Genomic DNA, 23,813 nt, shown 5'->3' with positions numbered 1-23,813 from the left:
TTGTTAGTATTACTATTACTATTATTATCATCATCATCATCATCATTATTATTATTTTAAGAGTATTTTAGATTAAAGACTCTTAAGATTAAGACAATGTTTACTCAAAAAAAAAAAAAAAAAAAAGATTAAGACAATGTTACTTTGCGAATTGTGGGTGACTTGGTGATTATAAGATAGTTGCTAAAGCTGAGTTAATCAAGTACAGTATGTCATATGTTTATACTTCTTCAATAAATCAATAGTTTGGTGTAATGGTGTTGTGTTTTATGTCATTATATACAAACATCAATGGAAAGTGATAACCTCCTTATAATCAATTTCAAACTTCAATAGGAAACTCTGTCTTTAGAGGATGAAATGGGGTTGGATTAGATCAAGTTCAGTGAGGCTGAGTTGGATCAGGTCTAATAATTTCAACTTAAGTCATGTTAAATTATTATGTTCATAGGAGTGGAATTCTAAATAGAATATTTTTCGAGTTGATTTTTTGAATTAGATTAGTCGGGTCAGATTTTAAGACCTCTAGTGGCTTTAAATGTACAAGGAAAAAACAGTATAAACTTGTAACACGTGGAAATGCCTCGTGGCAACGCGTAACCGTATGTGCGATTTGGCTAATAAACAACACCAGATGTAAACCGCACACAGATTTCTTAAATGGCAAAGGCAGTGACGTGAAGTATTTAAATATCATTGCAAACAGTCAAAAACTCCAAACAACCAATTCAAATAGGACCAAATTCTGTTCTCCTTTGACTTAAACAAGTAACAAGTTCCAAATATTTGTTCTTATCTTATCTGAAAACAGGAATTGAAATCAAAATTGAAAATGGCAGAGGAAGCAGCAGCGGAGATGAAGCAAAATGGAAAGATGATCGTAGCAGTTGATGAGAGTGAGTGTAGCAGTTATGCTCTGAAATGGGCGTTACAAAATCTGGGCGATAAACTCAAATCTGGTGTTATTCTTTTTACGGCTGTTTCTGTTACACAAAGTGGTGTTTTTGCTGGTGGTTACGGCACTGTTCGTATGTCTTCCTTCTCTCTATTTATTAAACACATTTTTGTTACAAATTGATTGATTACGAGTAGACTTGATAAAATTGACCCGTATCTAATTACCCAACCTAGAATACCTCAAATCTAATTGAAATCACGCAATCCGATCTTGATCTAACCGACCCGAGCCAAACTGACAATTAATGTGTCTATCGTCTAGTTTTGATTATGTTATTATCAAAATAAGCATATTGGCGATAAAACCAAATAATGACATAAGTTTAACTTTTGCATGTCACATTGACCTGATCTAACTGACCCAACTGTTGAATTGCCACCTCTTATTTTACATGATGGTCTTTGTCTTCCAAAGGTGTAAATTAAGAACATGTTTTTAGTACCTTAAAGCGAAATTTAATTATTTTATTCTTGATTTGGAAAATGCACAACAAACAAAACGAATCTAAGAAAATCATTTGATGGCTTTACTTTTTTTTCACATATGTTAGTGTAGAAATAGGCCAAAGTTTAAGTTAGACAGGATCACCAAATTCAGAGTAAGCTACAAAGATTTGGATAATTCTATACATATTGTAATGTTTGGCAGTTCCGGGCAACCCTTTATTTAGTTGATTGATCATAAATCATAATACATTTTTGTTAATTTAGTTCTTATAATTTCTAAAATGATTCTATATTAACACTATGTTTGAATAGGAATTTTTGGAGGGAAAGGAAGGAAAGGGAGAGTATAATTTCTTTAATTTGGGTAAGACATAGGGTAAGGGAATCCATTTTCCTCCCATCTTAATGTGAAAATAGTATAGTGCACCCGCGTGCATGGTGTACCGAAAAGAACATTAACCATATCCCTCCATTGTTGGAGATATTTGGAAGGAAAATGAAAAGCCACTCTCTCCTTCCACTCACCTCCCTTTCTCTTCTGTCCTTTTCCTTCCCCTCCCTTTCTCGTCACTATTGTTATTGTTATCCAAACACACAGTAAAGGACTATAATACTATACCATTGAAGGAATATAAACTTCCATGTATTTTACTCTAATAATTAAAAATAATTGTATGGAATATATTATTAACCCTTTACACCCCACCTTCAAAATATTGGCTCTGCCATTGGTATGGAGTAGGTTATAAGTAAATAACACTATAACAGATTAACGGTTTTGCACAATATCCCTAGTCCTGAAAAGGGGGGAAACTATTAAGGGTATGTTCTATTTATTTGATTTTGACTTATCTAAACTTATTAGATTTTATTATAATTTTTTTTAGCTGTAATTTGATGAACTTGAGAAATCCTGATTAGAACTTATATTCACGAACTTAAGAGATCATAAATGGAAATAAGTGAATATGGCCTAACACGGGTTCTGGACAATTAGAACTGAATAACATAGAGATCCATGTTTTTATGAATGTTACTAGCTTCATTTTAATACTGTATTTCATTAAAAATATGGTGCATTCTCCACATTTAAACTGAAAAGATATACATTAGGTTGATGTGTTGGTCTATTGGTTCATTCTGTATAGGTACCCAATGACTAACACGTTTGACAGCACAAATTTTTTGAGATATATCAGTACAACACTTATGTTGGTATTTTTTGTGTTCTGTCTTTGTAGCTCTTGACCTGGTAACAACAATCCAAGAGAATCAAAAAAAGTTTGCAACTTCTCTCCTTGCGAAAGCTAAGGAAATATGTGCACAATATGGGGTAAGAACCTTTAAATCCTCTCTGGTGGTCTCCCATTGTAAAGTTCATTTCATCTTTTATTCAGACAACCATTTATTAGACTGATGCTGATTGCCAAACATCAATATAGCGAACATCATGGAATGTTTGTAAACTCCTAGTGATCATAGGCAACCTTTTATGGTCCATGGTTTTCCTGTGTTTATTCTTTACTGGACTAGCTTTTACCTTTCGCATTCAATTGATATTTCCCTTCTTAGTTGTCTACATAATGATCAAGTTTAGTTTTATATTCCTACAGTCGTATATCTGTTTATGTTAAAACTTTGATCCCCAATTGTGAGTTTAGACTATTGTTCCACTTTAAAGAATGAATAGAAAGATGATTTCATTTACTCGTATAAGATTAGCTATTCCAACTATTACTAAGTGCTTTAAGTTTGGAACCCGGTCAAGCTAGTATCTGGTTAGACTCTCTTTCAAAATGAGTTGTGTCTACCTCAATGAATGTTTGTCGATTTACAATGGTAAGCACCAAACATATAGCCTGTACTAGACATTTTTGTTGAATATGTTTTGTGCCCCTGTTGGTACTCATTATCTTACTTGCTACAGGTTGATGCTGAGACACTGTGTGTGATGGGCAATCCGAAAGATGCTATATGTGATGCAGTGGAGAAGTTTCATTGTAATTTACTTGTTATGGGCACTCATAGTCGAGGAGCTCTACAAAGGTTTGTCTAAGATTGGAGAAATTTATCCAAAGATTAACCTGAGCTTTCAGATGTTTATAATTTACAAAACCCTTTATGCATTGCAGCATCATGTAACAGCATTAACTCGTTAAGTAATAGTTACATAACTTCAAAGTTAATATAGAGCTCAAGTCACGACATCATATAACTTCAGAGTTCCTTCAAGCATACTCTAATTTGAAAATGTTTGATAGTTTTTGCTACTGAAATGAAGCTTAAGCAAATTATCTGCTACCCTATAGGCTACAGTACTCATACACAGTACGAGCATCTCTTTTTTCCCCTCTAATATACATTTTCATGCAGGGCGTTTCTTGGAAGTGTTAGCAACTACTGCATTCATCATGCAAAGTGTCCTGTTCTTGTAGTAAGGCAACGAGTCTGAAGGAAATCTACGGTTTGCTGTTATTGTAAATAAGTAGCTATGTTGTAATAGCATGTTATGATAAACTATACCGGTGTTGATAAATGAAATAAAATACTTCCATAGTTCTGAAATAATTAGCCACATGTGAATATGTGATTGTTTTCATGTCTATAAAAGGGACTCCCTTAGTTTTTGTCTTTTAATTAGAAAACCAATGTAGAATTGAATCTAAATTCTTTGAACTATTTAGGGTTGGTTCGTCTAAAAAATAACCATGTGTTTGTCTATTGCGTAAGGACGTACGGAGTAGATAGTAACATGTTGTGGGAAACCACAAATTTTGTTCTTTTGCTGCGTAATTGAGCAGTATTTTCTTTAGATAAGTGTATTATTTTGACTTTTACACTATTTATATACTCTAACTGTATTTTATTATTCATCTATTAATGTACGTATTTCCTACTATAATTCCTATTATGCAAATTGTTATGTGCAATTGCGCAGTTTTCCCTCTGGTTCTAAATAAGTGCATCACTTTTACTTTTACACTATTTATATACTTAAACGGTGTATTATTAACATATATATGTAATTCCTATTATGCAATGGTTTAGTCACTTCTTTTGTAATCATTTTTATACTCCCTGTGTTTTTAAATATTTGCTCCACTTTCCTTTTTTGGCCATTTTTAAATACTTACTCTATTTCCTTATTTGGAAAGTTTTTACAACATTAGATTAATTTCTCTCACCTAGTGGACCCATTATGATCATATTTAATTATTTTCATATTATCTCTCCTCCAATTCTCTCCAATACTTTTGCTTTTTACAATTTTTTATTTTTCCACCTACCCCAATACCTTCATATTTTATTACCTTTTCCAATTTATTCTAAAACTCCGCACATGGAGAAATGAAGCAAGTATTAAAAAACGGAGAGATTACTTTTTAACGGAAAAAACAATAATGTTATTGCCGAAGATTGTGATGATATAAGCCCTACGACGTCAAAAAATGCATGAATGTATTTTTTTTACTATATCTACTGACTAATAGTTTTTACTATATCTACTTACTAATAAATAATAAAGTTTTTTTTTTTTCATTTTATGGAACAAAAATTATAAAGAAGATTATAAAATGGTTTTGTAATTAAATGTTGAGTTATGTGGTCATATATAATAAGCACATTGTAATGTGCTGATAGGAAAATATAAGGCTTGTAAGCTCTTAACTATATAAAGATTAGTAGTGAGTTTGGATAAAGAAAGGGGAGGGAAAAGAAGGGGAGAGAGGAGAAGAGGGGAGGGAATAACGGTGGGTTTTCTTTCCAAATCTCTCCATTATTAGAGGGATCAACTTCCTAAAATTTAATCGTTTCATTTCTCTCCCCTTCAATTTCCTTCCTTCCTCATTTGTTATCCAAATGAAAGATACTTCATCTCTCCAATATCTTTCCCTTCCCTTCTCTCCATTTCATTCAATCCAAAGACATCGTAAAGAACTTTAGGAAGATAGATTACAAAAGAATTCTTGGAAGAGTTCTCCAAAGCTGAAGTAAAACCTCGCACTTTAAAAAAAAAAAAAAAACTAAAAATTTACATTTACATATTTTTTGAAGCAAAAATTAATCAAGCTAGAGGGATGGTATTAGTACTAAAGTTTTGGATTTAAATTTTGTTCGCATCACTTGTTTCCCTTAGAGCATCTCCAATGGTATACGAAAAAGACTTGCTTGCAAATTAATTAATTACAAGCATGTAACTTACTGTTAGAGTGAAAAAAGTTGATGTAGCTTGATTGGGCAACCCCGCACTTGCTTAGTCAAGCTACGTTGTTAGATGTTTCAAAGATAACATCACCACATAAATTATGACATGTATAATAAAAACCTAATTTATTTATTTATTTTTCTTCTAAAGTACAGTATGCTACTACTAACTATTAGAGTACTTTATAGCTACAAAATATACTACGAGTAGCTTAAATATGTGATGTGATAAGGTAACCTATAAGGTATTGTAACTTAGCATTTGAGATGCTCTTAGGACTCTAGGCCTGTTCAGCAATTTGCTGGGATGGGCTGAATATTTTATGAGAGAAGGAAATTAGAGCTGAGCTAAGCGGAGCGGAGCTGAAATGAATATTTTCTGAGAGAAGAAAATTAGGAGCTGAACTGAACTGAAATGAGCTGAAATGAATACTTTACGAGAGAAGGAAATTAGGAGCTGAATTGAAATGATTAGAGCTGGAGCTGAGCTGAACTGAAATGAGCTAAAATGAATACTTTACGAGAGAAGGAAATTAGGAGCTGAATTGAAATGATTAGAGCTGAATTGAACTGAACTAGATTGGACCGAACCGGACTGGACCTTTCTCTTTACCAAAAGATATCAATAATTAAAGTCTTTATAAAAACATTAAAGTCTTGAAAAAAAAAACATTCCTAAAAATATGTCAAATTAATGACATGGACATTCAAATTCCAAGTAAATGTTTAATGAACAATATTAATCCATTGATTGAGTCAATCTTTACTAATATATTAAAAGATGTTTCTATTGTTTAACTATCTAGCCCTGCATAATAAATAATATTATACTCACTATAAAGTATTGAAAAAAACATCCTACATATAAACTATTAGATGCTTTTAAAAATTAATAGTTGCACAACTATAGAAATAGTAACTCGGGGCAATTACTCAGTCGTTCATAATTAATTTAAGAGTGGGTAGGGTAAGGAAGTCGTGGCAACGTAGGATTTAAGGTAAGTGGGAAATAGTAGTACTGATATTTGATAGGCGGGAAAACAAACCAGGTGTAAACATCTTACTCATTTAAACATCACTTTACTCAAATATGATCAATTATAAATGTCAACAAATAGATTACCAATTTCGATCATCTTTCTCTCACAGCTAAAATCATACCTAAATTCTGACTATTACGTCCAAATCTAATAGTGGGATGGAGGAGGAAATAGCGGTAGGAGGTTCGAAGCAGAATGGGAAGGTTATGATAGCAATTGATGGGAGTGAGAGTAGCAGTTATGCGCTTAAATGGGCAGTGGAACATCTTGATCATAAACTGAAATCGGGTGTCATTATTTTTACTGCTACTTCTGCTGATTATACTGGTGTTTTTTCTGGCAGTTATGGCTCTGTTCGTAAGTTCTTTCTCTCCTATTCGTCTCCTTCACTTAATATTTTTTGGCTTTTCTTTTTAAAATCACTAAATTGTTTAAAAATTCTGGTTACCCAAAATTGGAATTGGAACCGATTAGGAACTGGCGGGTCTGGTCGGGAAAGTTGGCCTAGTAAAAGGGAAGAGTCGGGTTACTAATGTTTGAATAAATGTAAACTTACTAATTATTTTTGCTAATTTCATTATTAAAATGTGTCTTATGGATATGGCCCTGAAGTTACTTTTGGTCCTGGTCTTCTGATTCTGCTGTCCTGCTGATAGTTTCTGTAGTTGTGTTCTGCTTCTTTTGGTCTTTTAAGCCCGTCGTAGGGTGTTTTTATTGCTAACTGTGTTTTGGTGGTGCAATGATTGTACTGTATTAGTTTTATCTTACTTTGTAATCCTAATTTTGTTTAACTATAAAATTTATATAGGTGCTAATAATTAGAGAGAATAATCACTACTACCATTTCAGTCTCACACTAAAGACATTACTTGTTTATTTAATGAATCTACCTCATTCAAACTACTACTTTTCTCTCTGCAAAGTGCAAACTATCAGCCAACTAAATCTGCATACAAGAAAGTGAACTAGAATGAATCATGCATGCAATCGGGGATCAAGCTTATGGGGTTTAACTCTTTAACTTATGCCCTCCGTTCACTCGAAGTTGTTAGTCATGTTACAGTATTTCATCTTCAGCCATATAGGAGAATTATGAGAGTTTTTTCTGATACATAATTACATACTGAGTTATGGATAAGTGACTTTATATAACTAAATTGCTTTCTTGCTATCATGCTATGTAGTGTATAAGATCAGAAAGATGTTGCTTCTTTTGTGACAGTCTTATCCTCTTTCTCATGGAATGAAACTTGAATCAGTTTCAAGGAAAACATTCAAAGCAAATAAAAAATGTTGGGGGTTACAATTTCTGTTCTTCCTATTATTGAATTGGGAATCAAGCAATGGTTTAAACTTTTTAAGTTTTGTTTCTGATCTTAAAGCTGAATTTTTCATACTACCTAGAAAATGATAGATTACAATTATCAGATTCCTAATGTTTAATTTAGATTCAGTGCAGAACTTGTGCTGTAACATTTCATGAATGTTCATTGTCTAAGTAAAATTAGTAAGACTTGAGAGTAGCTATTCGAGGTATATATGTGACTGCAGTATAATACTCAACAAGTCATTTATCCATACCACATTCATGTTGTGAGTCTTTTACCTCTATTTATGCAGCTCTTGACCTGGTAACATCACTCCAAGGTGATCAGAAGGACTTTACTGTTTCTCTCCTAACAAAAGCAAAGGAATTCTGTGAAAAGCATGGGGTAAGAACTTTGAAATCTTCACTATTTCTCTCACAGTATACTGCATTTCATAATCTTTTTGGAAATGCAATCACTTGGCTGATGCACATTTTAATGGAGTTAATAAGAGTGACCAATGTGATGAAGAGAGAGTGATAGACAACATTATTATCCAAATTGTGTAATGTTGCAATAATTTTGCGACTTCCCAAAAAGGAATACATTACTATTAAAAGAGAATGTAGTAACAATCATCATGGAAGATTTATAGTTCTTAAAGGCAACCTTGTTTAATTATTTGAATACAGTTTTACGGAATTTGGAAGCCATATTTTTATTGCTAGGCCTTAAAAAAAAAATATATATATATATACATCTCATAATGTTCACTTGGCTTGTTGGTACTCAGTACTTAGTATCTTACTGGATACAGATTGATGGTGAGACAGTTGCTTTGATGGGCAATCCAAAAGAGGCCATATGTGATGCAGTACAGAAATTTAATTGTCAGCTACTGATTATGGGAAGCCGTAGTAGGGGACGAATAAGGAGGTTAGTCTGAAGTTCTATAATCTACTCTAGTAAAATTGTAAGCTACAATAGTGTTCGTACTATGTATGCTCATTTTAACCCTTCTCTTTGAACTGACGAGTTTTATTGGAGAAATGCATTAGTTATGCCTAGTGATTGAAAATTGTGTAATAGAGTGAATTGAACTAAAATAGTTTGGTACAGCAAAGAAGTTTTTAAGACCAATAAAGTAAAATTTGGTTCAATCTCATGCAATAATTAGGCCAATGAGTCACAAATTGACATGTTTAGCTTAAGATAGTTAATTGTTAAAGCATGCTGAAAATGAGTGATGAAGTTACTGAGTCCTCCCCTGGAACCACTTGTTCGCTTTCAGAAAAATGCAAGTAAAGCTGTTGTCTATATTAGTTGGATTACCTTACCGAAATTATAGTATGCAATTGTTAGTCATTTTTTTTTAATAAAGTAATTATACAAAGCCTATTCCAAGCTATGTACTTCATATTATGAATTGTAGTGATTCTCCCTAGCTTCCTTTCTTATGTCCTTGGGCAATCCATTGCAGATTAAAATTGGAGATGTTTAATGCAAGACTAAACAACATTTCTCATATTTTGTGCTGTAACACCAATAGATTGGTTACTTTATTCCATGAGGAATGTTTAGTTTGATTTTCTGCTATAACCGTCCTGGGAAATACATTATGGATTAAGTATTAACCAGATAGTGAATTATACATGACCCCCCTACCTCTTTTCAGTTTTCTTTCCCTCTTATTTATATCTTTTTTGCAGGACTCTCCTTGGAAGTGTGAGCGACTACTGTGTTCACCATGCAAAGTGTCCTGTTCTCGTTGTAAAGCCATCTGTTTGAAGGAAATATCAATTTGCAGCTATGTAAAGGCATGATATCTTTGTTTTCCAGCATATTGTCCTAAATATTGCTGATATTTGTATATATGCAGCTGTAATACCAGCTCGATATGATACATATTACTCTTGTTCCACTAGTAAAAATATGCAGGGTTTGTCATATCAATGAACTAAAATTTTGTGACATTTTTTTATAGCTGTTTGTACGAAGTTTAATCAAGTTCAGTTGCTGTAAGAAAATTCTGTATGATTCCTGCAGCGAGTTAGCCAGTGAGGGATATCACTAGATGGACATGAGATTTGTGTATTTAGGTTATCTTTATAATAGATGTCACTGACTAACATATCAAAGTATTGCGGGAAATTACATGGTGTCGTTGGCAGCTATACTAGTTACCATGTATTAGGTAGATCAAGTGGTAGATTGATCTCATTTCAAGTTAGAGTATGCTGTGTTACTTGCTTTAGATTTGGGATTTAGATATTCATTGTAGTAACATATTGGTAGCCCTAACACTTAGCTGTTCCTGCATGGCTTCCTTGACCATTAAAGCTGAGAGCGCAGGAACAACTACCCTCTTGCAGGTCTATATCTCCGATGGAAGATAGAATGTGTAGGATTAATAATTAAAAATAAAACTAAAAATTTGTGAATAACGTAAAGTTAAGACGAATCTAATGAAATCTTTCAGGACTGTGTTTTCGTTTAAGTATAAATGACCAAAAATAGAGATAACTGAGTATATGAGTAGTGTAAAATCAATGTGTTTTAACTAAAAAAAACGGAGAAAGTCCATAACACAAAACATTAACTGCGGATCTGACTATAAAGATAACACAAAGGCACAAATGATACAACAGCAAGGGTCCACTAATGAATTATTGTACAAGTAGAAGACTTGGTGTTGTAGTTGGTTGACGAAGACTTACTTTAATTAGTGTCCCTTTACTGAACAAATTGTTTATTCCATTAATAATTGTTTACCTGCTCAAGATGTTGATAAAGGAGAAGATAAACATATTATTCCATGTTTATACAAATATTGCAATTTATCATCTGAATTGGTATCTATTCTTATTCTTGTTGGATCATTAGAGAGAGAGAAGAAAAAAAAAAAAAAAAAAAAAAAAAAAAAAAAAAAAAAAAAACTAAATGGCTAGTACTATACTACAAATCATAATTACCCCTATCACTGAAGTTGCAAAACTTTTGGTTGTTCCCCTGAAACATGAAGTTGGTTATCTTGTGAAATTTCGCAGAATCATCGAAGATCTTAGAAGTAAAACAACTGAGCTTGAGATAACCCGGGAGACAGCAAGATGTACCACAGATGCAGCTCGCCGCAGAGGAGAAGCCACAACTCAAGATATGGAACAGTGGCTGAGAAAGACAGAGATAATTGTGACTGATGTGCAGAAGCTTTTGGGTGGATTAAGAGAGGAAGATAAGGGAAAGTTCAGTTTCTGCTGCACAAATTTATGCAGTCATTATTCATCAAGCAAAAGAGCAGCAAAGTTGCTCAAAGTTGTCAATGAGCTAAAAGGTAGTTTACAACAGATTCCAGTGTCTCAACCAGCACCACCGCCTAGCATTGAAATGATGCCTACAGGTGATTTTGATGCTTTTGAATCTACTAAAGTCGCTATGGGGAAAATCATTGAGGCATTAAAGCATGATGATAACCAGATTATTGGGGTGTATGGAATGGGTGGAGTGGGGAAGACCTCATTGATTAGAGAAGTAGAAAAGTATGCCAAGATCACGGGTATGTTTGATGAGGTTGTTATTGCTACTGTGTCTCGGAATCCTGTTATGCTGAAAATCCAGAGAGAGATTGCAGAAGGCTTAGGTTTGCAGTTGAAAGAGGAAACTGAGCATGTGAGATCTTTGAGACTGGCTGAAAGGCTGAAGCAAGAAAGACGGACTTTTTTAATTTTGGATGATGTGTGGGAGAGATTGGACTTGTCCTGGGTAGGCATTTCTTCAGGGAAGGATAGAAGTAATTGTAAAATTGCGATAACTACTAGAAACCTTGATGTGTGCAGTGAGATGTATTGCAATGTTAGTGTAGTAGTTGAACCCCTCTCTCAGCAAGATTCATGGGATCTTTTCAAGAAGTTTGCAGGAGATGTTGTGGAATCACCTTACTTGAACAGTTTGGCAAATGAAGTTGCTAAGGAATGTGGAGGTTTGCCAATAGCTTTGGTGACACTGGGAAGGGTCTTAAGGAATAAAGAACCACGATTTTGGGGTGATGCAGCATATGAACTGCGACAATCAAGACCCTTGAACATCAAAGGGATGCATAAAAAGGTCTTTTCATGTCTCCAGCTAAGCTTCAATGAGTTTCGGGATGAAGAGTCTAAAATGTGCTTTCTATACTGTGCCCTCTTTCCTGAAGATTATGATGTTCGCATTGAAGATCTTTTGAGATATGGAATTGGTGAAAGACTGTTTTCTGATGATTTAACTCTCGAACAGGCAAGGAACAAGGTACATTCTATAATCAGTAACCTTAAAGCTTCTTGCCTTCTGCTGAGTGGTAAGAATGAAGAATCTGTAAAAATGCATGATGTATTTCGTGATTTGGCCATATCAATTGCTTCCAGCAATGATTACAGTTTCATGGTAAAGGCGGGATCAGGATTGAAGGAGTGGCCCTGCAAATTGCAGTATGTTATGAGGATGTCTTTGATCAACAACGAGTTAAATATGTTTAGTGGACAAGGTGAATATCCAGAGCTCATGCTACTTCTGCTTCAAAATAACACATCACTAAAGGCTATATCAGATGACTTCTTCGCCGGGATGAAAGCACTCCAAGTACTTGACCTCAGCAATATACCGAGTCTGGTGGCATTACCCACCTCACTCTCTTTTCTCACAAACTTAAAGACTCTATGTGTGGAAAACAATAATCTGAAAGATGGATCTGCACTTGGAGAGCTGAAATCAATCGAAATTCTTAGCCTGCGAAAGTCTTCATTTACCAGGTTTCCAGAAGAAATCAAAAGATTGACTAATCTCCGTTTACTGGACTTGAGTGATTGTCAGATTGATGAAATTCCAGCTAATGTGTTATCAAGCCTCTTACATTTGGAAGAACTGTACATGGGAGGCAGCTACAGTGGTTGGGAGATAAAAGAAACGACAAGCAAGAGAAAAGCTACTCTGGCTGAAGTTCTTTCCTTGGATCATCTTAATACCCTACACATTGATGTAGGAAATCTTGCTTGTCTAGTTGAAGAGATTACCAATCGCCAGCCAAGATTAAACAAATTTCACATACGCGTAGGGGATAAATTTGACTCGCTGAGTACTTATGCCACAAGCATGTGCTTCAATGTACCAGATCACTTTGGAGTACCCAAGCCTTTCATGAACTGGCTGGAGAGCTTCCTACAAACAACGCTGCAGCTTTCTGTAGTGAACTGGAAAAATCTCTCAAGTCTTGAAGAGTTTCCTTTGGAATGTTTTCGTTTGGTGAAGCACCTTCACATTCAAAACTGTCATTTTCAAATTTGTCTTTCATCTGCATTGCTCACAAGGTTTCAAGATCTGCAAGAGCTCCAAATTTTTTCTTGCTTGAAACTAGACACGGTGTTTCTTTCCAATAATATAAGCAATGTGCTTCCCAGGCGGCTCACAAACATTCATGTCCGAGATGCCCCTAGTTTGACAGCTCTATGGAGAGGTGTTGCTCCATCTACAAGCTTTCAGAGCTTGAAACATGTGAAAGTTGAGGAGTGTAAACTGTTAAAGATTCTCTTCCCCTTAGCTATTGCTAGAATGCTAAATCAGCTGCAATACTTGGAGATATCAAATTGCGATTTTATGGAAGCTGTAGTTGGTAACATTGAGGATCATGAGATTCAGATGGGTGTGCCATCAGGTCAGATGAATAATATCAGCACAGGGGTAGAGTATACCCATACCATCTTTCCTCGGCTGCAGGAATTAAAGCTGCAACATTTGAAGAACATCAGAAGCCTTACTCAACCATGGTTCCTTCTCATTTTTCCAACTTTGGAACATCTAACAGTGCTCTCATGTCCATGCCTCAAGCTTCCCATAGGGCCTGAAGGCTTTCAAAGATTAATTGAGGTAAGAGCAGAAAGAAAGTGGTTTGAAGAGTTGGAATTTGAGAATTACAAAACAAAAAAGTCACTGCAAAAATGCTTTACAGGTAAATTAACTAGTGCAGGCCTTTCCACTGCCTACTTTACTTGCAATCAATTGTATATCTGCAGCAATGTGAAGCAATAGTCTTAATAATCAAACATGACATAATTTGCAGATACTGGCTCATCAACTCAATGAAGCATCACCCATACTAGGAACTAGGAAGGAAAAGCGTCATCAAGGGAGCTCACTATTTATGGTGGTTAGTCGAAGGAAATTTTGTCATATATAACCTCTGCTGTTACCTTTTACAAGGAACTAGATGAATTTTTGTTAGATATAGATCATTTAGCTAATGACATAGTGGTTTCTAGGAAGTGATACATACTTATTATAAAAAGAAAAAACTTCTCAAGCAAACTTCAATTTTCCTCTCTTTTACTACACCGCCTTTGAAAACAATGATAAAGTTGAACTGTAAGTTGTAACACATGTAATTGAGGGGTTAAAGAAAAGGAAAGTAAGCAAGTAGCTACAATACCTCAATGGTTAATTTTGCGAGTTGTTTTTAATGTATTTTGTTCTGTAATATAACATATTAGTTGTTAGTACTGAAACCAGTCCATGTAAATGCTATTAATTGTAAAGTCTCCTGTCAATGAATTCTTAGAATGGAAACTTATGTTTTCATTAACTTGCAAAGAATGCCTTGAGCAACAAGCACAAGGGCTGGGTCACATACGAGCGTAGAAGGAAGAAAGGACAACAAGGACAATAACTCGGGCCAACAAGGAATGAGCCACCAAATCAGTGAGCTGTGAATGATTACTTAGAAGGCTGGCAGCATTCTCTCAGTGTGACAACTGCTCTTTTGTCATTTTCTTTTAATTGGCTGGATGTGTAAATATAAGAAGGGGGGGGGGGGGGGGGGAGGGAGTGTGTTGGGTAGCAGGTGATTTGTAATCTTTAGAGTGTGAGAGTTGTACCCTCAAGGTTTTAGAGAGAGTAGTGGCCTCAAGCCATCCTGTTTTGCAAGACTTCATCTTTAAATTAATTAATCAACAGCCTTCTTCCCTAAAAATTGCATCTTTTATTTCTTTCTATTCAAATATTACAATAGGAGTTGAGTAAAACGTTACAAGTGGTATCAGAGCGGCGGTCGTGCGACTGCCGAAAACCACCACCAACCTTTGTGTGTTAAAAAAAATGGTTACCTCAGCAACCCAGAGGTGCGAGGCCTTGGAATAACAGATGGTAGGAGTTCAGAACCAGTTGCAGACGATGAAGGCAACTATGAAGGCCCCTGAGGAATCCCTTAAGAAATCCATGGACGACGCTTTTAAAGACTCGACGGCCGATTTGAGTTATTCTGGCAGCAGCAAGAAGCGCAAATGATAGTGAATACCACAACTCAAGCCCAGTTCTTTGAGGAACTCTGAACTCTAGTCAATCGACGGCACCACGAACAGGACCAAGCGCAACCGTTTAACAACGGAATGCAAGGATGGCAAGATCCGGGTGGGGGAGGCCACCGTTGGAAACCGAGAAAACTGGACATGCCCATCTTCGAAGGAACGTACCTAGATGGTTGGATACCCAGGGGAGAAAAATACTTCCAACACTACTAGTTGACGGAGGCACAGAAACTTCAAGCTACAGTGGTGGCCATGGAAGGCGACGTCACTGCGGTGGTTCCAATGGGAAAACCGCCGAAGGCCGATACCAAGCTGGGAAAGTATGAAAGCTAGGGTTTTGCGCCAATTCCGGCCAACCCATGCCGGAAGCCTCCATGAGTAGTGGCTAGTGGCGACTCAAGAAACAACGGTTACGGAGTACAGGAAGCGGTTCATTGAGCTATCAGCACCCTTGGAGGACATCCCGCAAACAATCATGATGAGGCATTTTATCAACAGACTCAAGGAGGACATCAAGGCGGATGTCAGATTAATGAACCCGTTCAACTTGGAGCAAGTAATGGAAATTGCGGGTCGGGTTGAAGAGAGAAATAGGGTAGGCGGGTTAAAAAGAGGATCCAGCTACTTTGGGCTGGGTAAAAGTCTGGCAAGTGGGAGTGGATCCAAGGCTGCGACTGGCTGGGCCTTGTTGGTACTTATGGTATACCGACCCAACATGCATCATCCTTTAAAGGATGGCCTAAAGCCCCAACAAAATCCCAAGGATCGGTGAACTTCACCAAGGCAACCGCCACCAGCTCTTCTGTTAAGTCCGGCAAGCCCCACCTGATGGAAGCCGAACACCAAGAGCGGAAAGCCAAGGGGCTTTGCTTTTGGTGTGACGAGCGATGGGGGGGGGGGGTCGGGCACCGTTGTAAGAATAGAGAGATGAGTGTCCTGCTCCTGGGAAGCACAGAGGACGTTGGTGTTGGGCCGTCTAAGCCACCAGACTCAGACTCTAGCGACGAAGAGGAAGTGACGCCGGGGGTCTCTCTTTGTTCAGTAGTTGGGCTGTCCAACCCACGAACCATGAAACTAGAGGGTAAGGTCAGACCCAAATCGGTGGTGATATTGGTTGATCCGGGGGCCACCCATAATTTCATTTCCGACGTTTTGGTGGCGGAAGTAGGGGAGCCAGTGGTGGGCACTCAAGAGTTCGGCGTTTCACTGGGAAACGGAGATACAATTTGGGGAAGGGTATGTAGTGGTGGATAATTTCTTGCCGCTCCGGTTGAGGAATGCCGACCTTATTTTGGGCATTGAGTGGCTAGAAAAGCTTGGGCTAGTTGTGCATAACTGGAAGACCCATATAATGAGCTTTTTGGGTGGGTGACAGGAAGGTGATTTTGGAAGGAGATCTGGCTTTGGAGAGGACCTGAATATCACTCAAGGCAAAGATACGGACCCTATGCCACGAAGGTGGGGGTTTTGGCTGGAAATTAATAGGGTGGAGGCTATGGTGGAGAGTGAGGAAGCCAGAGCAGTCACGGTGCCGGGATGGTTGGCCGAGGCGGTGCAGCAATTACAGGAGGTTTTTTCTTCTCCGGATTACCCCCGAAACGTGGTCATGAATATGCTATTGTGTTGAAGGAGGGCAGCAATCCGGTGAGCGTTAGGCCTTACCGGTATCCGTAATTTCAGAAAGATGAAATAGAGCGACTGATTAAGGAAATGTTGGAGGCAGGGATAATCAAGCCTTCTGTTAGCCCTTTTTCGAGCCTTGTATTGTTAGTAAAGAAGAAAGACGGCTCGTGGCGATTCTGCGTGGATTATAGGGCCTTGAACCGCAAAACCATCCTTGACAAATACCCAATTCCTATAATCGACGAGCTGCTAGATGAGCTTCATGGAGATACTGTGTTCTCAAAACTCGACCTTAAATTGGGTTATCACCAAATATTGGTACGGGAAGAAGACACCCATAAAACTGCCTTCCGTACCCACGATGGTCACTACGAGTTTCTAGTGATTCCTTTCAGGATCACAAATGCCCCGGCCACATTTCAAGCCCGCATGAATGAGGTGTTTTGGCCATATTTAAGGAAATTTGTGCTAGTGTTTTTCGACGATATACTAATCTACAGCCCTAACCAGAAAAGTCACATTGAACACATGAATATAGTGCTGTCCAAGCTCAGGGAACATAAGTTGGTGGCCAATTTTAAGAAGTGTGCTTTTAGTCAGACAAGGGTATCTTACTTGGGTCATGTGGTGTCCGAGAAGAGGTGGTCGTGGACTTGGAGAAAATTTGAGCAATGGTAGAGTGGCCTACACCTCGAAGCTTGAAGGAATTGCGTGGTTTTTTGGGACTCACTGGTTATTATCAGAAGTTCATCAAGGGGTATGCACAAATAGCAAGACCTTTGACGGATCAACTACGGAAAGACAACTTTGGTTGGACGGCTGAAGCCTCCAGAGCGTTTGATTAGTTGAAGACACAATGAGTTAAGCACCCGTATTAATTATGCCTAATTTTTGTAAGTGGTTCATCATTGAGGCAGATGCTTCAGGATTCGGATTGGGGGCTGTGCTAATGCAGGAAGCCAGGCCTGTAGCTTTTTACAGTAAGGTGTTAGGCCCAAGATCTCAAGCCAAGGCTATATACGAAAAGGAGCTTATGGCAATCTATATGGCTGTGGTTAAGTGGGGTCATTATTTTCTTGGGAGACACTTCATTGTTCGCACGGATCAACAAAGCCTTAAGTATATCATGGAACAACGGGAGGTGAAGGCTGTCAAGGGGTTGAATGAAATCATGGCAGGGATAGAATCCCAACAGGGGGTTCACGTGGGGTTCTACATGGAAGATGGCAGGTTGATGTTCAAGGGTCGAGTGGTGATTCCTAAGACCTCAAGGTTGATTCCTCGACTCCTTAAGGAGTACCACAATAGTCCGGTGGGGGGTCATCAAGGAGAGACTAAAACCTATATAAGGATTGCTTCGGAGTGGTATTAGAGTAGGATGAGAAAGGACATAGGCCTCCATGTCAAGCACTATACAACATGCCAACAAGCCAAGCATTCCCAGCTGCAACTTGCAGGCTTGCTGCAGCCCTTGCTAATTCCCGAGGCTATATGGGAAGACAATTCTATGGATTTCATAGAAGGTCTTCCGCAATCGAAGGGTATGGACTCGGTGTTAGTAGTTGTGGATAGGCTGTCCAAATACGTGCACTTTTGGAGACTAAAACACCCATTTAGTGCTCTAAAAGTGGCGGAATTATTTTTTAAGGAAGTTGTTAGGTTGCACGGGGTTCCTACATCAATTGTATCGGATGGAGATCGTATTTTTATGAGTGTGTTTTGGAAGGAATTGTTTAGATTGCAGGGTACGTACCTCACCGCGTACCACCCTCGCTCAAACCGACGGCCAAACTGAAGTGGTCAACAAGACCTTGGAAACATACTTGCGCTGTTTTGTTAATGGAAAACCCAAGTCTTAGGGAAAGTGGTTGCATTGGGCGAAATACGCATATAATACTTCCTACCATGCCTCAACCGGATTCACACCATTTCGGGTAGTGTATGGAAGGATGAAACACTATGCAGATATGAGAAGAAGAGAAGAAGAATTCCAGGAGGGGGATTTAGTTTACTTGAAGCTGCAACCGTATTGGAAAAAATCACTTGCAAAACGACCGAATGAGAAGCTAGCTCCTCATTTTTATGGCCCCTTCAAAGTGGTTCAATGCATTGGCTAAGTGGCTTACAAGCTGAAGTTACCAAAAACGTGTAGAGTCCACCTCGTGTTTCATGTATCTCAGCTCAAACGGGCCTTGGGGGATCAAGTGGAAGACCCCACCATACTTACTCAACTGACTGAAGAGCTGGAGATCAAGGCCAACCTGAGCATATCCTGGACCTCAGGGCTTCCAAGAGTACACTTGAGTCTCTGGAGGTGTTAATTAAGTGGCAAGGACTGCCCTTAATTGATGCAATGTGGGAAGAAGCAACAACAATTCAAGAGAGGTTTCCTTCTTTCCACCTTGAGGACAAGGTGGCTCTCGTAGGAAGGGAGATGCAATGAATGCCTTGAGCAACAAGCACAAGGGCTGGGTCACATATGAGCGTAGAAGGAAGAAAGGACAACAAGGACAACAACTCGGGCCAACAAGGAATGAGCCACCAAATCAGTGAGCTGCCAATGATTACTAAGAAGGGTGGCAGCATTCTCTTAGTGTGACAGTGGCTCTTTTGTCATTTTCTTTTAATTAGCTGGATGTGTAAATATAAGAAATGGGGGAGGGAGTGTGTTGGATAGCAAGTGATTTGTAATCTTTATAGAGTGTGAGAGTTGTACCCTCAAGGTGCTAGAGAGAGTAGTGGCCTCAAGCCACCCTGTTTTGCAAGACTTCATCTTTAAATCAATTAATCAACAACCTTCTTCCCTAAAAATTGCATCTTTTATTGCTTTCTATTCAAATATTACAATAGGAGTTGAGTAAAACGTTACATAAATACGTGACTTAATATTCTCTCTAATTGTCAAACACATTGCAGAAAAAAAAAATCAATATGATAACGATGAATCAATATTACTAACTACTGAGGGCAAACTTTTTTGTCAGTAATTCTATAAACATCATTGTTATGATTTCATTCTCAAAGACAATTTTCAGAGAGTTGAAAATGAATAGCATACTGAAAATCTTAAAGCACTAAAAGTTTTAAGCTGTTTCACCAAAGTCACAAAAAGAGATACCAATATAAGTCACAAAAAATTAGTCATTCCACAACCAGCAGATTGATCAACTAGGCATCATTAGTAATAGCAACACCCCTCTGTCTCTACATAAATGTCTCAATTCATCTACCAAACTCCAATTTCTTTTTTATTTTTTTATTTCTTTAGAATTAACGAAATCCTACTATCTTGTTTTTTCATATCCAATCTAATCAATCTATCCTCATCATCTTTATCTTTCTAAAAACGTGTGCAAAAGGCAAATGAAACTTTTATATGGTGACAGAGGGAGTGCAAAATAAGCTATGAGATTAGGGAGAAAAATAACATTGCACAAACTATCGGCAGCAAAGAGTATTCTTAGAAGTGTACATTTCAATAATCTGCTATTGACTCACGGTATGGCAGCAATGCTGTACTTCAGTTTTAGTTGTAAAAGGAGAATACAGAAATAGTCGTTTGCAAAAGCAAACAAGTAGTAATCAAAATAAAAGCATGTCAAAACATTGTTAATACTAATGAGATTTATTTAGACATTACCTGGATTCATTTATCAGTAAATGAAATTCTAGAATAAGAAATAACATCAAAATGATGTTACAGTAAATCATCAAGCTGAAGTAGTCATAGAGTAACTCTACTTTGTCAAGTGAATTGCAACCAAACATGCATAACAATTTAACAAGTCCTTGCCATTGCATCATCACATGCCAAGGAAGATTCTCCCTATGACTAATTCGCTTGCTTCATGTAATGGCAACTAAAAAAATGCCTACACTTCCAATTTTGTGAGTCGGTTACCTTTCACGAGTTTTACCTTAGAAGGAGCTATCTGTATATATAGGGGGGCTTTGCTATCTTAATCATGGAGTTTAAGTCTAGGAAAATTGGCATATCCTTGAAATATACTTAAAATGCTCTAACACATTTCATATTTCTACCTTTTTTGCAATTTAAGTTGACTCTTGCTAATCAAACAACATAAACCTACACCTGAGATCTTAGCACATATACCTTTCTCTTCATCCTTAATAAAATTTTCAGCTTCATTTTCATTCTACTTAGACAAAGCAGAATCACACTGCGGTGGAGCACCAGTAATCGATTGCTGGTGAGGACACCCGGCCCCCAACAATTGTAAGAAGCAAGCAAACCAAACCAAAAGGAGTAGCGTGCTTACCCCATATCATCACATTGATCTCAACAGTGAGGAACTTGTTCACCACACCTGTAACAGTGAAAGCAGTAGCAGAAATTGCTTTCCTAACAGCAAACCCAAAGAAACTAATCATCGACCCAAACATACAAGACAATGCAACAACAAAGAATGCAGTGGAATTGAACCAATCCCCTGCATTTGAAGTCACAACATCGAAAACCTCAGCATACTCCCCTATGATGATCTTAAACATGGGCACTGTAGGGAATATTTCACGAATCCCACACTTGAGCCCCACTGTGATCATACAGTTAAGCATGGTGGCATCCAAAATGAAGGAAGCTAGAGTAAAAGAGTCGCCAACAAGTTTTAGGAACTTGTAAACCGTTCACAGGGTGAAGGTTACACTCCTTAACGATCCATGAGATCGTTAACTCCAATAGGTCTGGAACCATGACTGGAAGTTCGGGGATGAAGATACAAATCCAACCTAAAAGAGATTGAACTTGCCCTAATAATAGGTCTCTACTTTATTCTTCTTGTATTTATGTGCACTTTCTGACTAACATACAATCAATATATTAATCCTAAACCTGTTTAACATACAAATCTATTATTGGCGATCACTTGAATTATAATCATATTAATCTAAACAAGATTATTTATTATCTTATTTAGCGTGATTACAAGTACAAATTCCCTTTAAACATGCATAATAGGTGTGATCAAACAATAATAATAATAAACATCAAGCAATATCATAATCATCATCATAATAATCTCAATCTCAATAAAGCATATAAATAATAGCAAGATCCTAGGCATGATACTAACAAGAGTAATAACAAACCCTACCATGTCACTAAACAATAAAGATCAATTAGCCCTAACATGACACTAACATGATATTAGGAAATAAATAGGAAGCGTCATAGTAATATCAGAAATATTAGTTAATTTTAAACATGATACTAGGAAGCAATAAAACATCCTAACATGATGCTAGGAATCAACAAAATAATCTAAGCATGATTTCTATATTTAGAGAGCAATTAAATTACTTACTTCGATGCCTCGTACCTCTTTCTAATAAATAAATACACACGTTAGTAATTTTAAGGAAAATAAAAATCAAACAATTAAATCAATAATTGAAATAGAGATTTGGGATCAAACCCTAAGAAATATTAAACCTTTCACGTCTAGGGCAAAGGAAACTTCGAACATGACTAGGTGTGTCTAGAACTAATGAATGAGGAATTTTGAGAGAGGGAAGGTTTAGAAAAAGAATAGAGAGATAGAAAGCTTCTAGCTTTTAGAGAGAGAGAATAGAGAGAGATGATGGTTGTGAATGATAAAAAACGGGAAGATACGACCCCTATTCATAGAAAAGATAGCTCGGAATCAAATTAAATCATATTCGGAATAAAAGACCTCCTGTCGCCAACGACAGGAGTCAGCGCCAGACGACAAGAGCAGCTCTAGGCGACAGCTGTTAGTGCCAGGCGACAGCTTTGTCGTCTTGCGCTAAGTTAAAAGTACAACGTGCTTTGTACGCGGAATCATCCTCTTAAACCGATTAAGCAGGTAATTCCGCGTTAAGTAGATTAAAATCATATTTGTGACAAATCACATATTTTATTCAAAACAAAACATCTTTAAAAATATAATTATCAATCCTAATCTTATTAGAATTAAAAAGAACCATTTAGATATTCCTAGAAGATTAAAATCATTCCTAATTACTTTAGGAATAATAATTAATAGGCCCTCCTCTAGATCATTGGGCCACATGTAAAATCATTGGGCTTAATTTAATTTAATCCATAACTTCCTCATTATTCATCGGAATTGGGCTTATAATTTATCGTTGGAAAGCTCTTTTCAAACCCAATCCAACTACACTACTATTGGACCCTTATCATGGACCAAACCAAATTAGACAGGCTATTTTCATAAATAGAGTAAGAAAAGAAATATTTTTGAAAACAGAAAGAGAAATATTTTAATAAAGACATCCTCATCACTAGACTTTTCACACTTTCACTTCGTTCGATAATCAAATGATGTGAAAGGTATTCATTCTTGGGTTTGGTTTTTTGGGAGACACATTTGGGTGTCTATAGAAGCCCCCACTTTGACTGAGTTTGGAGAAACGCAAGTTTCGAAAACAAAAGTCAAAGTAGCGATAGGGACGGAGAATGATTCAGAACGTTCTGCAATCCTAAATCATTCTTGTAACGCTGATACCTGCAAACTAGCGTTAGTTAAACAGATAAAAGAGTTAAGAAATGCGTATCTTACACCGTCGAGCACATGTCTCTGAAGTAACCGATTTCGTTTGACGATTTTCCTCAAGCTAGGGGACATCACCTGAAGACTGCTCCGCTTGTAGCTGCCTTCAATTTCCGCTGTGATAGTCTTCCTCATCTTAGGGAACACCATCGAAGATTGCTCCGCTTGTAGAGATCTTCTACCGTTTTGTGACCATCTTCCACATCCTAGGGAATATGATCGAACATAACTCTGCTTGTAGCCATCTTCATTTGTTTGTGACAACTCTCCACATCATAGGGAACATCGTCGAAGGTGATTGTGCCTTGCCATCTTTAGGTGTTTGTGACAAGCTAGGGGACATCACCTGAAGAC

General features: G+C 37.2%; 3 protein-coding genes across 4 annotated transcripts; all 3 read left to right on the top strand.

Annotated features, from left to right (window-relative positions):
* The first annotated feature begins 817 nt into the window (after nucleotides 1-817).
* Nucleotides 818-3,956, top strand: LOC145563721 (uncharacterized). Its single transcript, XM_081624153.1, has 4 exons — nucleotides 818-1,028; nucleotides 2,646-2,737; nucleotides 3,332-3,450; nucleotides 3,778-3,956. Exons 1-4 carry the CDS (start codon nucleotides 833-835, stop codon nucleotides 3,854-3,856), a joined length of 486 nt encoding a protein of 161 aa, XP_081480279.1. The 5' UTR covers nucleotides 818-832; the 3' UTR covers nucleotides 3,857-3,956.
* A 2,779-nt stretch (nucleotides 3,957-6,735) lies between these two features.
* Nucleotides 6,736-9,904, top strand: LOC145563720 (uncharacterized). Of its 2 annotated transcripts, none has more exons than XM_081624151.1 (4): nucleotides 6,736-7,007; nucleotides 8,271-8,362; nucleotides 8,751-8,893; nucleotides 9,667-9,904. In XM_081624151.1, the coding sequence occupies exons 1-4, from the start codon at nucleotides 6,809-6,811 to the stop codon at nucleotides 9,743-9,745; spliced, it is 513 nt and encodes a 170-aa protein (XP_081480277.1). In that variant the 5' UTR covers nucleotides 6,736-6,808; the 3' UTR covers nucleotides 9,746-9,904. The 2 variants fall into 2 exon arrangements, with proteins under 2 accessions (XP_081480277.1, XP_081480278.1); XM_081624152.1 differs by having other exon boundaries at nucleotides 6,737-7,007; nucleotides 8,775-8,893.
* Nucleotides 9,905-10,586: 682 nt separating this feature from the next.
* Nucleotides 10,587-14,762, top strand: LOC145562306 (disease resistance protein At4g27190-like). Its single transcript, XM_081622531.1, has 2 exons — nucleotides 10,587-13,931; nucleotides 14,043-14,762. The coding sequence occupies exons 1-2, from the start codon at nucleotides 10,898-10,900 to the stop codon at nucleotides 14,063-14,065; spliced, it is 3,057 nt and encodes a 1,018-aa protein (XP_081478657.1). The 5' UTR covers nucleotides 10,587-10,897; the 3' UTR covers nucleotides 14,066-14,762.
* The last annotated feature ends 9,051 nt before the right edge of the window (nucleotides 14,763-23,813 follow it).

The sequence above is a fragment of the Chenopodium album genome, chromosome 10, assembly GCF_948465745.1.
Source record: "Chenopodium album chromosome 10, dcCheAlbu1.1, whole genome shotgun sequence".
NCBI lineage: Eukaryota > Viridiplantae > Streptophyta > Magnoliopsida > Caryophyllales > Amaranthaceae > Chenopodium > Chenopodium album.
The sequence above is the reverse complement of the archived record's forward strand: the minus strand, read 5'-3'. Positions and strand labels throughout refer to the sequence as shown.

Coding starts and splice junctions, on each gene's coding strand:
- LOC145563721 (XM_081624153.1), top strand. CDS start 833: ATGGCAGAGGAAGCAGCAGCGGAGATGAAGCAAAATGGAAAGATGATC. Junction 1,029..2,645: donor TGGTGGTTACGGCACTGTTC/GTATGTCTTCCT, acceptor CTGTCTTTGTAG/CTCTTGACCTGGTAACAACA. Junction 3,451..3,777: donor AGTCGAGGAGCTCTACAAAG/GTTTGTCTAAGA, acceptor ATTTTCATGCAG/GGCGTTTCTTGGAAGTGTTA.
- LOC145563720 (XM_081624151.1), top strand. CDS start 6,809: ATGGAGGAGGAAATAGCGGTAGGAGGTTCGAAGCAGAATGGGAAGGTT. Junction 7,008..8,270: donor TGGCAGTTATGGCTCTGTTC/GTAAGTTCTTTC, acceptor CTATTTATGCAG/CTCTTGACCTGGTAACATCA. Junction 8,894..9,666: donor AGTAGGGGACGAATAAGGAG/GTTAGTCTGAAG, acceptor TCTTTTTTGCAG/GACTCTCCTTGGAAGTGTGA.
- LOC145562306 (XM_081622531.1), top strand. CDS start 10,898: ATGGCTAGTACTATACTACAAATCATAATTACCCCTATCACTGAAGTT. Junction 13,932..14,042: donor ACTGCAAAAATGCTTTACAG/GTAAATTAACTA, acceptor CATAATTTGCAG/ATACTGGCTCATCAACTCAA.